Genomic DNA, 14,791 nt, shown 5'->3' on the forward strand with positions numbered 1-14,791 from the left:
CAAAATTAGCGAACCCCATCAAAACTTTAACTTGTGCACTTTCAAATTATGCCATTACACATTTCACATTTCATAAGTCAAAACTTGGGAATGAGAATAGCGTGTCTTTATTGATGGTCTGCCACAAGTTATTGTGTACGCTTTGAGTTAACCAACAAAGTGTCTGCTATGTGGAAAATCCAGAGCATTGCAAGCGTATCTGCAAAAAGAGGATGCTTCCTTACAGAAGATAAGGGATTTTGTTACCAGCTCTCGCTATACTGCCATATGCAATTGCAGTGTTGTTTTACACAAACGGTACAAGGCTCAATAGAGTCTCTCTCTCTTCATTACTGCAAGCACACGGAGATGTGTACTTCAATGCTAAGCGTTCAGTGGGACTCCTCTGTCCCTTAGGTAAGCTTGTACACAACGTTTGCAGGACTGGAGCTTATGATTACAAAAACTGTGACGAGGAGGACAAGAAAACACAAACTAAAATAGGAATTCAACAGTTCAATGCATCCATCTCACTGAAGGAAATCGATGTCTTTACATTCTATTGAATGTTAAAAACGAACCAAGATGTTTAAGCACAAAGTATATATTTATACCAAATAAAACAACTGAAAAAAGTATTACATAAAGAAAAATAATGTAACAGAACGTACTTAAGTACCTAACTTACAGTCATGCTCATATCTAAAAAGTAACATGGGTAACTAATATATGTAATTTTTGACAAGGGTGCATTTAAGAGTTCTCTAACATACAACATTCTAAATGTGTAGAGTATTTTTTCCAAGATACAGAAAACAAATTATTTTACACAGGCACACTTGTTAATTTGTATAAAAAACATGCTTGTAAGTGAAAAGGTCACTTTAGTACTGATTTACCAGATGTGTGAGAGCTACGTAGTGTTAATCATGTTGAAATCGTCTCTTCGCCTTTTGCATTGGTGAGCGCCAACACTGAATGGTACAATATTTGATCCATGTGTTTTACTGACACTGCAACCTGTTCCCAAGCAGGAGCCCTGCCCGGGTGTTGAACAGCCCAGTACTGTACAGCCCCATCTGTCTGCATGTAGTGTATTTAAAACTAAAAGCTATTACAATTATTACAATGATTTGTTTCAATATATACATCAGTATAAAATACTACCCAAAACACTTTCGCATTTCGAACAATTTTAACCACTTCATCAAACAATGCATTTGCAGAATAAAAAAAATCCAAATTAGTGTTGATTGCCAACAGTACAGCATGTCTATGGTATGTTTCCTAATAAATGAGAGAACGGAAATGTATTAAAATCAATTAAAATAAGTATCACAAAACAGAATTAATGTTAGAGCAGTTCAAGGATTCCCAGTTTGTCAGTATCTACCCTAAGCAGTGCTACCTGAATACAGTATAAGCCATTTAGTGTTTTTACAATGAGAAGAAAACATTCAAATATTAAAGCTGCAACAAACACACAAAAGCAAGGAAAGAAAACCTGTTCTGTACACAGCCCTGTTGTACCAAGGTACAGCATGTCAGGAGTCTGCACTCAGTGCATTGTATGTGCTATTATACCTGGATACAACTGTGGAAGACAACTGAAATGGAAACAATGCTGAATTTCCTTGCTGTTGTGGTTTTAAGTCATACCATTCAAGTTATAACAGCTTAGTGTCATTTTTTCCTGAAGGGAAGAAGAGAGAAGAATTCGTAATGAAATTGTAAAAAACGCTACTAAAATCCCTATCTTGGACACAATATACTGCTTCAGGAGCTACCGTGTCATTGCACAATATATAAGTGGCCTATTAATTGCTGAATGTAGCAGAATATACTCGTCATTGTGGAAGTGTTTTGAACATTGCTATTTTAAAACCTGCCTGTATTCCATAGCAAGCCACAATTTTGCGTATTTCAAATAGTAATATCCTTATGTAAAGTACTAGAAGTACATTTATAGTGGCAAAATTCAGATCTCTGCCTCTGCTGCTTCAGTTTTTAAGATGAGACTTTTTCAGAGTTTTCATTCTTTAAATTTATCCTAATGGAACAATTTCTGAAGCATAAAAATCCAAGTAATGGCAATGATTTTTTTTTGCTGATCCATTCCTAACATGAAAAAAAATTGTAAAAAAAAAGAAAAAAGAAAAAACAAAACAAAAATAAACCAAAACCAAACAAAAATGAAACAAAAAACAAAACAACAACAAAACACACCAAAAAATCTCCCCCTGGGAGAAGTCCCTGCTAGATGAGATTTTTTTGAAAACCAAGTTTCATGCTTACAGTATCTTTAAAGTTGTGTTACACACCCTTGAAAATAAAGGCTCACGTTGAGAATGGTGACAGGCCCTTAGTTATAGAGGTGCTAACTGGTGACACTATTTTTCATCAGAAGAAAACAACCCCCCACAAAACGTCATAGCTTATACTGAAAGTTTGATTCATGCTCATTTTGTTCATTTAAAAATACTCTTTGGAAACTGTCAACTCCTGCAGACAACTTAGTGATACATCTTTTCCTGTTAAAATAAAGATAACTCATATTCACCTCTACCCCATGCTAAGCTCTACTACTAATATACACTTCATTACTTGCTCATGTCACCATCTAACACGTATCTTTACAGTCTTCTACACAGTGTCCAGGGCTTATTTTTCACCAAACGGAATTTGACAACTATTACACTTAGGAGTTTTTAATTGAGGATTTTTTTTTTTTGGTGTTCTAGCCTTTTCATTGCAACTTAAGAGTGACATTAATAGTTCAGACTATTTTTCCATGCTAACTTAAGAGAAACTTTTCATAAAGGTGTTTTTTTTTTTTCACCCCCACAAGGATTCTAAACTCACTTAGATATCAAAACTGAAAACCAGAAGAGAGATAAGATGCATCTGTCATTTTAAAATGGTTTCTGCTACTTTAAAATACATTTTAAAATTATATATACCACACTTAGATTCTAATTTAAAATCTTGCAAAGAAACATGAAAAATAAGCCACTGGTCATGAATTCTAATGATTACATTCAAAGCTAGACTTTAAAAAAAGTTACAGGGAAAACATACTGTTTTATGTACTCACTAGCTTATCAGGCTACAATAGGCATGTTTTAGGTATAAAAAAAGCAGACAATTCAGATTTAAATAAGACTATGTGAAATCAGAAAAAAAAACTTAAGATTTCACTATTTAAAAAAAAAACACCTAGAATTACTTCCCATCCTACAGCTACAGTTAAACCAACTAACAAAAATAATCAAACTATTTTTGACAAACAAGAGTTAGGCTAGAATAAGTGGCAACAATCAAAGTTCATATATGTTTCTATGTAAAATGACTCATGATTTACTATAACAAAATATGAACAAGAGCACTTTGTGGCTAATGAAAGAGCTATTGGTAGAAACTCTTAATGCCAAAGTCTTCAGCCCTCCTTTAAGTCGTATCTCCAAATCAGTATTGACTTCTTTTGACCAGATACATCATTTTTGGCTTGTCACCCCAGTATGTCACGTTTTACCACTTGCCACAGGCAGCAGGAGACAACTAGCTGAGCAAACTACAAGCAGTGTCATGCAGAAATTAACTCTCAAATCTGCGTACTTAGATAAAATGATATGCAAGCGCACACTAGGACAAAAGGAATGGCATTCGTCATCCAAATAGGCTCATCATCTCCCCCCCACCCCAACAGTAGTTGCAACAGCAATAGAAAAAGATCAAGAAGATGTCTGTTCTTCAGAGTCAACTGTGGAAAAAAGTCAGCAATATATAACAGCAGCGATGGACAAGGAAGAGCAAAATGAAAGAATCTTGTTGAGTATTTGTTCATTTACTTTTTCTGAACACAAGCCAAAGTGTGCCACACTGGCTTGTTCTGAACTTCAGATACAGGTGTCCTATTCTCCTTAGATCCTTCACAGATTTAGAATTCAGTCTCCCTGAGGCCCCTATAACCAAGTAAGAAAACTCTCTTTATCTAGCTTGGTGGCTGCCAAGACAGATTCCATGTCATTAAGGATGTCAGAGCTCAAAGCCTCTTGCAGACTTGGCATCAGTTCTTCTCCTTCTATATTCATTCCATCTCCTTCCAGTGTCCCAAGGTCCACATTTGTCCCTGGAATGGCTTCAAGGTAGTCTGGGAAACGGTTCTGATGGGACGGTATGTTACTTTGGCTGATACTGTCACCTAGTTATAACACAAGGCAAGATGGACGTTACATATACTGGAAGTACTAAACCTACAACTTATCACAACTGGTTAAAGGTTAATCCTGGATCTCTTGCATCATACAAACAGCGTGATTCACAGAAATCTATCACAAAAACTCAAGATGACTTGACTGCATGCACACCTGCAAAGAACTTGCCTTTGTTCACCTTTAACCTACTAATCTGAATCTCCACATATCTTTGATGTCATTTAGCATATTTTTATTTTTATAATTAAAAGACAACGCTCAGCCAAATCCTGTTTGGAGTTATATTAGCAATACTGGATGGGGTGGTGTTATAACAAACTTTTTTAAAAAAAAAAGCAAACTCAAATTCCATGTAACTAGAGGAGTGATACTATTTATGAGCTCTCCCCCACCCTCCCAATAGAATTTATTACAAATATGCTTTTCACAAATTTAACTGTAACGTTTCTGTTATAGAAACAGAAGCAGGAAGAACAGCTATGCAAAAAATACCAGAGTTTCTCAGAGTTGCTTGTTTCCATTGCAACGGGGCTGAGCATTTGACATGAGCATATTTGGAAAGCATGCATTAAGACTGTTTAGAAAAACAAACCTGTATCCATCTCATCAACACTGTTCAGGAAGTCATCGGGGGTTCTGGGTACACTGTAACTGCTCATGCTAAGTCCGCTATCTGTGCTTTCATCTCTGGAGTGATATGTTCCACTGTAACAAAAGAAAGGCAGAAAAAAAATGAGGGTAGAGTACTGAAGAAATTAAAATAGTTAGATGTTTGTGTTAGAACCAATTCAAGGGCTTTGATAACATTGCTGTCACAAGAAATGCTCTATTCTAATTAAAAGCTGAAGTCTGTCTATAAGAGACACCTGGTTTTTATTTTATGCAGACCTTTTCCAATTAAAACCACATTATTTAGATTCAATTTAATTCAATAAGAACACAGTTAAGCGGCTTTAAAAAACGCCCAATGTTCTGCATTGTTTTAAACTTTTCACACCCACCCACAGCTAAAAACCACCAGAAACATATCACAGTCCTTAATGGTTACAAAACTTAATAATGGTGTACCATTTCACATTTCTAGAAGGTTTTAAAAAAATTCTAACTACTAATATCCCCCTGTTTAATCAGCCACCGAAGTGTATTTCTAGGTCACTGAATAGGAGCTACAGTTGGAACTCCTTTAGCAATTCGTCCATTGCTTCCCAGTGTTGCATTACTAATGGTTCAGTCACACGTGTCATAGCAAGAGAGTGCCCTAATATAAATCAAACATTGGTACAGAAGCCATCCTGTAAACAAATCCTCTTCAGAATGACCTTGCTGACAGAACAGTTAGCAAAACAGATGGCACGGGGCCTTACATACATTGGTTTTCTTACTGCCATCTTACTGCCAGCAGAGCAAGCAAGACCAAGACTGCTGCAATGGGAAATTTGGGACAGGGGAGAAGAGTAGGCCAGACAAATGATCAACTTCATCAGCTTGAGGGGGGTTGCATCCAGTTTTCAGTTGACTTTCTTATAAATTTGATCAACTGTTTCTTTGAAAGTGGAACACTAAGAAAAGCTATATTCAGCAGTACAAATCATTATCCTGGCTAGAACAACAATTTTCAAAAACAGGAAGGGGGGGGTTGCTATTTGTTATACAAACGATACAGATCGGCATAAATCTGAAAACATTTTGCTATGATAGCTAACGGATGCAAACAGTCACATCAGACAAAATGAGCAGAAGCAGCTGTAGGAATACACCATTACTTCTCTCCCCATGTCTACTGATATCCAAGCTTCACAGAACATTCTCAAATCTGCATTTCTTCTGGTTGTGGTTGCATTCACTGAGGACCTTTACAGATTTTCCATCTTGAATACTAAGTGCAAATCAGCTACAAAATTAAGCTGTACATCAGCTCGATTAGCATTTGAAGACATACTGATCCTACTTGTAACGTGCTCATGAAATCTGTAGCGTATGCCTTGTCAAGAATGCAGAACCAGACTGAAAATAGTTTAACAGCTGTTCAACATCGGATGCAAGTCAAATGCCATCAGCTGTGTTTATATAATATATATTACATACATTTTATATATATATTATATATATATTTTAGATTTCATGAGGACATCTTTGCCACAAAGAAAGAAAACTAGCTTTCCTATACCGTTAAAGCACTTCTTTTTCCCCCCAGACTGATTTAAAAATAGTATCACCACACATTTGATTACAATCTTAACAAGAGAGCTATTTAAAACTTCTTTGAAAAAAAATGCTGGTTTACTTTGCGGGACAAAATACTAGGAACAGAACTGAGACTATGCTGAACTAAATCATTCTGGTTGAGAAGGCTTTTTGGCTGCTGCTGTCCCACTTGGAATGTCCAGCCCTCCTCTCTCCAGATCACTCTAATACACATTTCCTCACTTCAGCAAGGACTTCATCTAGTCATCACACTACCCAAAATTACTGCATGCAACTAAACTGCATTACCCAAAATAGAGCGGATGCTTCTTCAATAAATACTTGTCAAAATGTCTGTATACAAAAGAAGAAAGCCCGATTTAGGAATTAAATGGAGAATTACCATCACTGCCAATATAAATCTAACAGCCAAAAACATAACCAGAGTGGCAAATCAAAAGGTGAAATCATTTAATAAAGTCTACATTGTTAAATATTTCGTTTAAAAATAAAACATAGCATAAAGATAGTAAGTAGTGAAGACAGCAGGGAGAAGACTGACTGCATAAATGAGAACTCCACTGTACATTTTTTCAAATTGCTTCGCTGTAGCATTGAGATGTTTTGGTCTGGATATGTAGGGAGTGGAAAATATTCAACTACCTGAACTTTGGAATGTAAAGTTAGGAGGACTGTTTCAGCAGGAACTTTATATACACTGTAAAGAAAAAGAAGCATTCCTGAAAGTATTCCTGGAAGTCTGAACTTTAACATAACAGATTTCATGGAGACCCTTAGGACAAAACTACTGGACCACCAGACTGCAGCATCTGGTTCTCAGATCCACAAGTGAGATCCACTCATATCCACAAGTGTCCTTTAAGAAGTCTCTTTCCCTTATGCATATGCCAGAATTAAACGTAATGATGTGCATAAAATTTTCTAGAAGTGAACAACGCTCAAAAGAAAATGCAAATGAAAAAAAATCTGAGCTCAGGTCAGGTACAGATTTTTCAGTATTTGGTGTGGGGTAAAGGCTACAAAAAAAAAAAAGGCATAGCTAAACATATTTGCAACTAGGCAAATGGTAACTTTCCCACTTTACAATAAATACCCTTTGCCAATTATCAACCTGGCAAAAAACTACTAATAACTTGAATTTGTCCTTTCTAGCTTTTTTGTTGTTTCTAATTCAAGGCAAAGATCCATCATTTTACATTTCGTATGTACAGAAGCACAATAAATTAGTCCATTGCTAGAATATTTGGCACAAAGAAGAGTACAGTGGCCATTTGAAAACTAAAGACACAGAAATCAAGTTTAAGATGTGAGGATATTACCTTTTTTAAGAATAAATTTTAAAATATACTTGGGCTAGATGTATGATGGCAACAGCCTTCTGGAAAAGGCCATCTTCCATTTACAGGAATTTCTTCATTTCAAAGTCATAGTATGGAAAATTATTGCCCACAACTGCATTGCTCAAAATGCAACTCTAGATAGATCAGTAGGTAGTCAGTTTTAAGATTTCTTGTCCTTTTTATTCCTTGGCACAGGGGTAGCACGGCTAAGGATCACACCAGATTCCAGGTTGAATTCCATGGAAAACAAGCCCTCCCCCTAACAAAAAAATGAAGTTTTCTAATCAGATTTGTTTGTGTAGGAGGTAGGTCTTCCTGAAATACTGACCCAAAATTTGGAAATAGCACTTACTTCCTTGGGGATCTGAATAACAAAACACCACTATTTTCTTTTCCATATGCAAGGCCTGATTTTTTGACTTGCTTTTCTTCAAAAACACGTGTACCTGTGTACCTTGAGAAGTCAACTCCTCTCCTCTCCAACAGTAGCACGCACAAAACTAACACACACAATACTTCATGTAGTGGGAGAAAGACCTATGAACAACAGGTTTTATTTACGTCATCTAAACTGTATGAACATATTCTATTGGCAAGATGCTCTAAAAGCATGCCATCCATCTGCTGAACTTTTCAAATCCCCATTCTAATTAGTAGAGATGGACAAGTCTCCTAGAAAAAGTAGATTAAACCGACATAAACTAAGATCTCAGAATATCAGCAACTCAGGAAGTTACATACAATGAAGATACTTTTTGACAGATGAAGAACAGGGATGTAGAGATGTGAGAGATCAGTAACGTTCCGTAATTTAAAAGAATGGAGGAAGAAATTTATAATTGCAGCAAAGGTTTACAAAGATTTTAAGTTTTCAATATCTGAAATTATAGCAGGTATTTAATCTTGCTCAACTCCAGAATTATGCTGGTCCTAACATGATGTGGACCTCCTATCTTGCAAGGAGAGCTGAAATGATATTGGTGGCAAAAACATGGAAGTTAAGACTTACATCAAAAGAATTAAGATTAGCGTGTGGGTTATTTTCTCCCATACATATAATAATGCACCATTAAAGAGAAGGACAAGCCTGTTATACTCCATAAGAACTTAGAGTAAGCACCCTGAAGTTAGGCTAACATTTCAAGGAAATGCAGACAAGTACTGATGAACTCTGATAGAATGCGTAACCTTTTTGTCTAATGGTAACAGACGAGTTGGTATCAGTTTAGACCACTGAAAAAATACAGTTCAACGGAGCACTACAAAATTAATGACCACAACTTAAGTTCAACCACTTAATACTGGTGACAACAGGTACATTCTTCACTCCATTAATTAAAAAATATGTGGTTCAGAGATTAGATTCTTTTTGTCATTTCCATCTTTCCTTTTCAGCATGCTAAACAGAAAATATAGATGCAACTTATCACAAGCTGCAGCAGGTTTTCCAAAATAGCGATTGTTAGTATGAAGTATTTGCAAGCTGTAATTAGAACAGTATTTCCAAGAAAACAAACACTCCTCAACTCAGACGGATTAAGGAAAAAGTTACATAAAAACACCAGTCTATACTGTAAAATTCTAACTCTTAAATTAAAAGGCCCACACTTCAAACTAATACTGTATTTAAAATTAAACATTCCACTGTTTGTACAGCTAACATTTAACAGAGTAAAAATACTGCTAAATTAAATAACTGAAGCGATCGGGAGGGGTGAACAGAGAAACCTTAAAATGAACCTCAAGGTGTAGTCCTAAATGTGCCTCATAGTTCATCTGATCTCATAGCAAGCTATTCACAAATTCTTCTGAGTCAGTAATTTGAAATGACTGTTAGTCAACAGATTATGCAGAAGCAACATGTTATGACTTTGAATAAAAACCTTCCTACAAGTCTGAACAGACTACTTCCTCCCACAGGAGACAGCTTTTAATCCTCAACTTTTACTAGACTTGCCATTTAAGGAAAGATTCATTTACAGCTGTGGCTTTTGGCACAGACAGATGTTCAAAATAAACTATTACATGTACCGAACAGAATTTTAAATCAATTTTTTTTCCTCCAGTAGCTACTCCTACAAACCTGTTAAGAAAGGGATCAGAACTATTTGTAGTCATTGTTCTCAGTTCCTGAGACATTCCAGGAGATGATACAGGATTTTGAGATCCACCATCTTGTTCCATTGTTGGAAGCTGGCTACGGAGAGCCAATTCCTAAAACGGGAGTGAAAAACGGGGAGAAAAGAAAAGATCATGTTAGACATTCAAGTATGTTCCAGATACATAAACATATGATATTCTAGGATAACTGATGCTTTCAGTGTTTTCAGTTACAACATTTAAATGAAAGTAAGTTTCTGAAGACAAAGCAAGAATTTTTACTGGCTTCAGTGGTAATTGAAGAAGTTCAACTAGTCAAGCCCAGTATTACAGGAACTTCACTCTAAATATATTTATGTATGTAAATATCAGTACATATAATTTTTTTTTCATTGCACTTCAATATCCTTTTACTAAGTTTCTTCTTAAGATCAAAAAGAATTGTTAACGCTATCTGACCTCTGAAACATCACTGTGACTAGCTCTTTTTCCCCATTTCTTGTAAGTTCCTATTTAGTCCTTGATTTTCTTTTTACCACGCCTATTTCATTCAGCAAAGTTTAAAGCCTTTTCCTACAAATTCCCATTCACTCATTTGATACATTTTGAAATTTGTGATTGAGAAATTCAAAGACTTCTCCCATAAGTAAATCTTAAGGCTCTTCAAATCCCTGATAATTCCTTATAAAAACTAAGAAAGACTGCACTTTTGAAGTCGCAAACTTCAGATTACATATGTATTTTTTGCTCATCTGACTACACACCAAATGTAGAACCATACAATCCATCCATAAAGCTTATCATTATTTACTTTAATTAAGTTTTAACATAAAAAATGCAAAACTAAAGGTGAGTGGAGAAAAGGAGCATTTTCTATCATTTCTACTGCCCCCCCTCTCCCTTTTTAAACAGATAATCCACAAGTTACCTGTTATCTTTTGACTATCTTATTACCATTATTAGTAGCACATGATATCCAATCTGTGCCTGGGAAGCTAATCTCAAGCAAAAGTTATCTTGTCAGTCTTAACAATACTCAGTATTTCTCATTTGTAAAATGAGAGGTCTTCATCCAGTTATATGCACTATCTACACACACACAATAATATATAAACTATATGTATATATAGATTACAATACCCTTTCTCCAATTCTTCAAAGTGATTTCTTTAAAGATAAGATGTATGGTTGTTTTATTTTCCAGCAGACTGTGCCAAATACACAATGCTTCCCCACCATACATTTTTTTCATAAACTTGCACGTGATTCACTACAATTCCTGTGAATTTATTATTCTACATATTCCTTTAATAGCAAGTTCCATATCTTGTACTAGGTTTTCTCACTCCAGTTGATTAGACCGTTGTAGAAACGTACCAAACATACCAAGCGTCTTTTTTCTGAATCTGATGCAACTGATTGTCTCCCCAAGTAAATATAGTCCGGTGTTCACCAACACTTAATTGACTACTGCTCTAATAAATACTAACATTCCTTGTCTGTGTTTTCAGATCACAGGATGGTAGGCATCTTTAACCCATTTCTATAGGTTTATCAATATGATTTTCATTTTCTTATGTAATAAAACCAAGTGCAAGGGTTATATAATGAGGTGTTGGTGTACAGCTAAGTGTACCAGCTTTTATCAGCTACATTGGACTTGATAAAAAAAAGTTGGTATGAAAAAAAATCTTTCTTGGAATGCTTCAAAAATGGTGGTCTTAGAACATCCAACCCAGAAACAACTCAACTGCAAAAACTGCTAGCTCACATTTCTGCCCTTCTTCTGGAGACTAGAATTCTTCCAAATGTTACTTGGATCTTCCCTTCTCTGAGGGACTACTTTCAAATGATGCTTCATGTGATGCAACTACTTCTAACTAAATCCATCTTGCTATTTTGTCCAACGAGAAGGGCAGGGGGTGGAAATCACTTGAATTTGCAACACTGCTTTTTTAGAATGTTTTCAGCCATGGGTTCACACCTGGAATACAGGTATGACACACTTTCATTCTCTGACAGCAGAACTGTCAATCCGTGACACCTCTGCTATTATGCCTCTACAACTACCTGGCTGTGGCAAGAACTCTCTGGCCTTTTCCCCTTCCCTCCTGATTTGATCCGTATGTTGCATTTTTATGTCCTTGGGCTGCAGTCCCTGCCAAGGACAAAGAAGAGGAGCCAAGTGCCAGCAGCCTGCGGGAGAAGCTTCATCAGAGAGCAGCGACAAAGCAAAGCCAACATGTAATCGTTTCTGTATGTAAAGCACTGAAGCGATATTTTATCTCAATGGAAAGACTAGGCCTACCACGCAACCAGCACTGCCTAATGATGCAATAGCTTTTAAAAAATATCTACATGGATCCCTTTTCTAAGGGTTGCTGACACCCGTTAAAAAAAAAAAATCATCTCTGTACCTTAGGAAAAACAAGTCACTACAACAGAATAAGGAATTTGGAAAAGAGAAAGTTACCTTTGTATTTTCTAAACACTCAGCGGGTAGCAGAGATTGACTGGGATTTCGCAATACATGACCGTAAATATTGTGTTAAAAATAAATGTTACTAATATACTGGTCAGCTACAAAATGAAAAATTACATTTCACTGAAGACCCGCTGAAAAGAGATTACACCAGAGGAGAGAACTGCATTTTGCCTATTCTTAGGTGTGTATGACCTAGGAAAGTAATAATATTAGTACTAATTTTGTCCTTGTTTCAACAACAGCATTGCTAAAGTGCAAAACTACAGCTGTTTGCACTAATGCTACTTATGCAGGAATCAGAACTACAGCTCCCCCCACTAGAGAGAATGTTATTCCATTACTCATTCAAGTAATAAATTTATATCAATCGGGGAGTCTGGAAGGGAAAGGAATTACAGAAAAACCAAGCTATTCAGAAACAAATGCAGAATGACTTTCAATAATTCCGTAAGATAGGCAAAGTTTTCTATAAACCTTCAAGACCGCATTAAGTGTATTTTTCCTAAAAGGTGCACGTAATGGAAGCTAAACTCGGGTAGCTCGAAGAGTAGCCTTTTTATTTCTTCCTTATAAAAGTGACTTTCAATAAAGAAGCTATGCGCTTCCTATAATTAAAAAACATGTATGGGAGTGTATAAGCCTGTCCCAGCTCCAAACAGAGCAATGTGAACTCTAGGCTTTTAATTCATGCTTTAAAAATATAACCTTTATTAGAAGTATTTAAAGTCTGGAGGCAAAAATAAAACCATGACAGAACCCTGGCTTAGATTTCTATAACTTGATCTCATCCTATTTTTGTAAGTATCTCAAACTTTTTAAAGTACCTCTGGGAAAATTAAAGCTTAGCATTCCTATTGTTAATACAGAATCTGAAGTTTGGATATTACATACAAGAGCAAAATGCCCTGCTATCTCCTTAAGCAAAGTAATTTTAAAAGTAAGGTAAGTATTGTGTAAATTTATCAGGCTGGCTTTATCCAGTATTTTTCACAGTTGCATACAGTTTTACATCAAGTTCCAGGTCACACACACCATGTTCAAATTAAGTTTATAAAACTACTCTTTTCAGAGCACTTTTATCTTTACCAAAGTTCTGAGAACAGGTAAAGACTCCCTTGTGCAACTCATGTATCATATCCTTACTATATTAAACATATGACAAACGGGTCAACTTCAATGGATATTTATTTTGGTAAACTGACTTGAAGAGGGCCAGTTGTATCATTTCTGTCTTCAAACACTGCTCAACTATCAAACACTCCACAGGCTTCAATAGGATCGAAGCAAGGTGTTAGGGGAAAGACTGCACTATCAGCACCAATTATTTCATCACTTCAAATATTCTAGGTCTCATTTAAGAGCCACAAAGTTAAAGCATATGTAGAAAAGAAACAGGGAAGATGCATGAACAGATGAAGACGAATGAATTTGGCAATGAAGAGTTATGCAATTAGTGAAGAATAAGGGGAAAGCATAAATCATTCAGTGTTGCAATCATGAAAACCAGCAAAATTAATTTAAAAGGTGATACTGATAGAGTGGTAGTTAATTGTGTAGTATACACTTGGCACAGAACTCAATTCTACGTAATGTCTTTTGCATAAACACTTTGTTAACAAAAGCTTTTAAACAACACCTTTGCAAATGTGGATAGGGCAGCATAACCTGGAATAGACATTTGTAAGTAGAGTCTGGTTTCTTGTCTGGTTTTGCAGTCCTCTGCTGTGCCACTGCTTCCTATTCCTCTTGCTATCTATCAGCCCATGCCTCCAAGCACTGCACCTGCCCAGATGGCGTGTCCCAAAAGCATCGGTTAACCAGGTATGTGTCAGCAATCGTGAAAACCAACCAGAGCTGGATAGCCTCCCTCTAACAATTTCTGCTTCCTTCTAGCAAAAGCTGGTACGCACTGCCTGCCATCCCATACTCAGGTCAACATGACTCATCTTCTGCTTTAGCAGTACTTCTGGCCTTTCTAAAATGCAAGAAGTTCTTTGAAAACACTCCCTGTAACTCTCTTTTTGTTGGGAGCTTAATACCCTTGATGAAACCAAGACAAATCATTTTTATTTTGTCAATCTAGGTCAGCTTCAGATAACACACGGATGGCTGAGAAGAGAGAGAATGTCAATGGACAACACTGGGATTCACTAGGAAACAAAAGAAACATTTTAAATCTTAGTGAAAATGGTGTGCATAAAAGTGTATCTTAAGTTAAAATAAGCATATGAAATTCAAAGCCATAAAACTGAAATGTATCAACAATACAACGTATCTGAATCTTGCTTTAAACTCCACAACATTTTTCAAGACCCAACAATAACTGCACTCTAGTTCACTCCCTAAAAAAAAAGCTGCAAGTCAGCAGCTTAATACGACACCATAATACTTAACCATCATATACAAATTTATGCTATTGACTTTTTTTTCTAATGACACATTACATGGGAAAAAAATAAGTGCTCAGT

General features: G+C 36.0%; 1 protein-coding gene across 8 annotated transcripts in view; it reads right to left on the minus strand.

Moving 5' to 3' along the window:
- Positions 1 to 567: 567 nt before the first annotated feature.
- The window catches only part of YAP1 (Yes1 associated transcriptional regulator), an 87,973-nt gene continuing 73,749 nt past the window's right edge, over positions 568 to 14,791 (minus strand). For all 8 annotated transcript variants that reach the window (XM_035542423.2, XM_035542424.2, XM_035542422.2 and 5 more), the window contains 3 exons: positions 9,822 to 9,952; positions 4,786 to 4,898; positions 568 to 4,180 (listed from right to left, as the gene is read on the minus strand). In XM_035542423.2, coding sequence (XP_035398316.1) covers positions 3,942 to 4,180; positions 4,786 to 4,898; positions 9,822 to 9,952 — 483 coding nt within the window. In that variant the 3' untranslated portion in view covers positions 568 to 3,941. The remainder of the gene's footprint in view (positions 4,181 to 4,785; positions 4,899 to 9,821; positions 9,953 to 14,791) is intronic.

Source organism: Cygnus atratus, chromosome 1 (assembly GCF_013377495.2).
Source record: "Cygnus atratus isolate AKBS03 ecotype Queensland, Australia chromosome 1, CAtr_DNAZoo_HiC_assembly, whole genome shotgun sequence".
Taxonomy (NCBI): domain Eukaryota; kingdom Metazoa; phylum Chordata; class Aves; order Anseriformes; family Anatidae; genus Cygnus; species Cygnus atratus.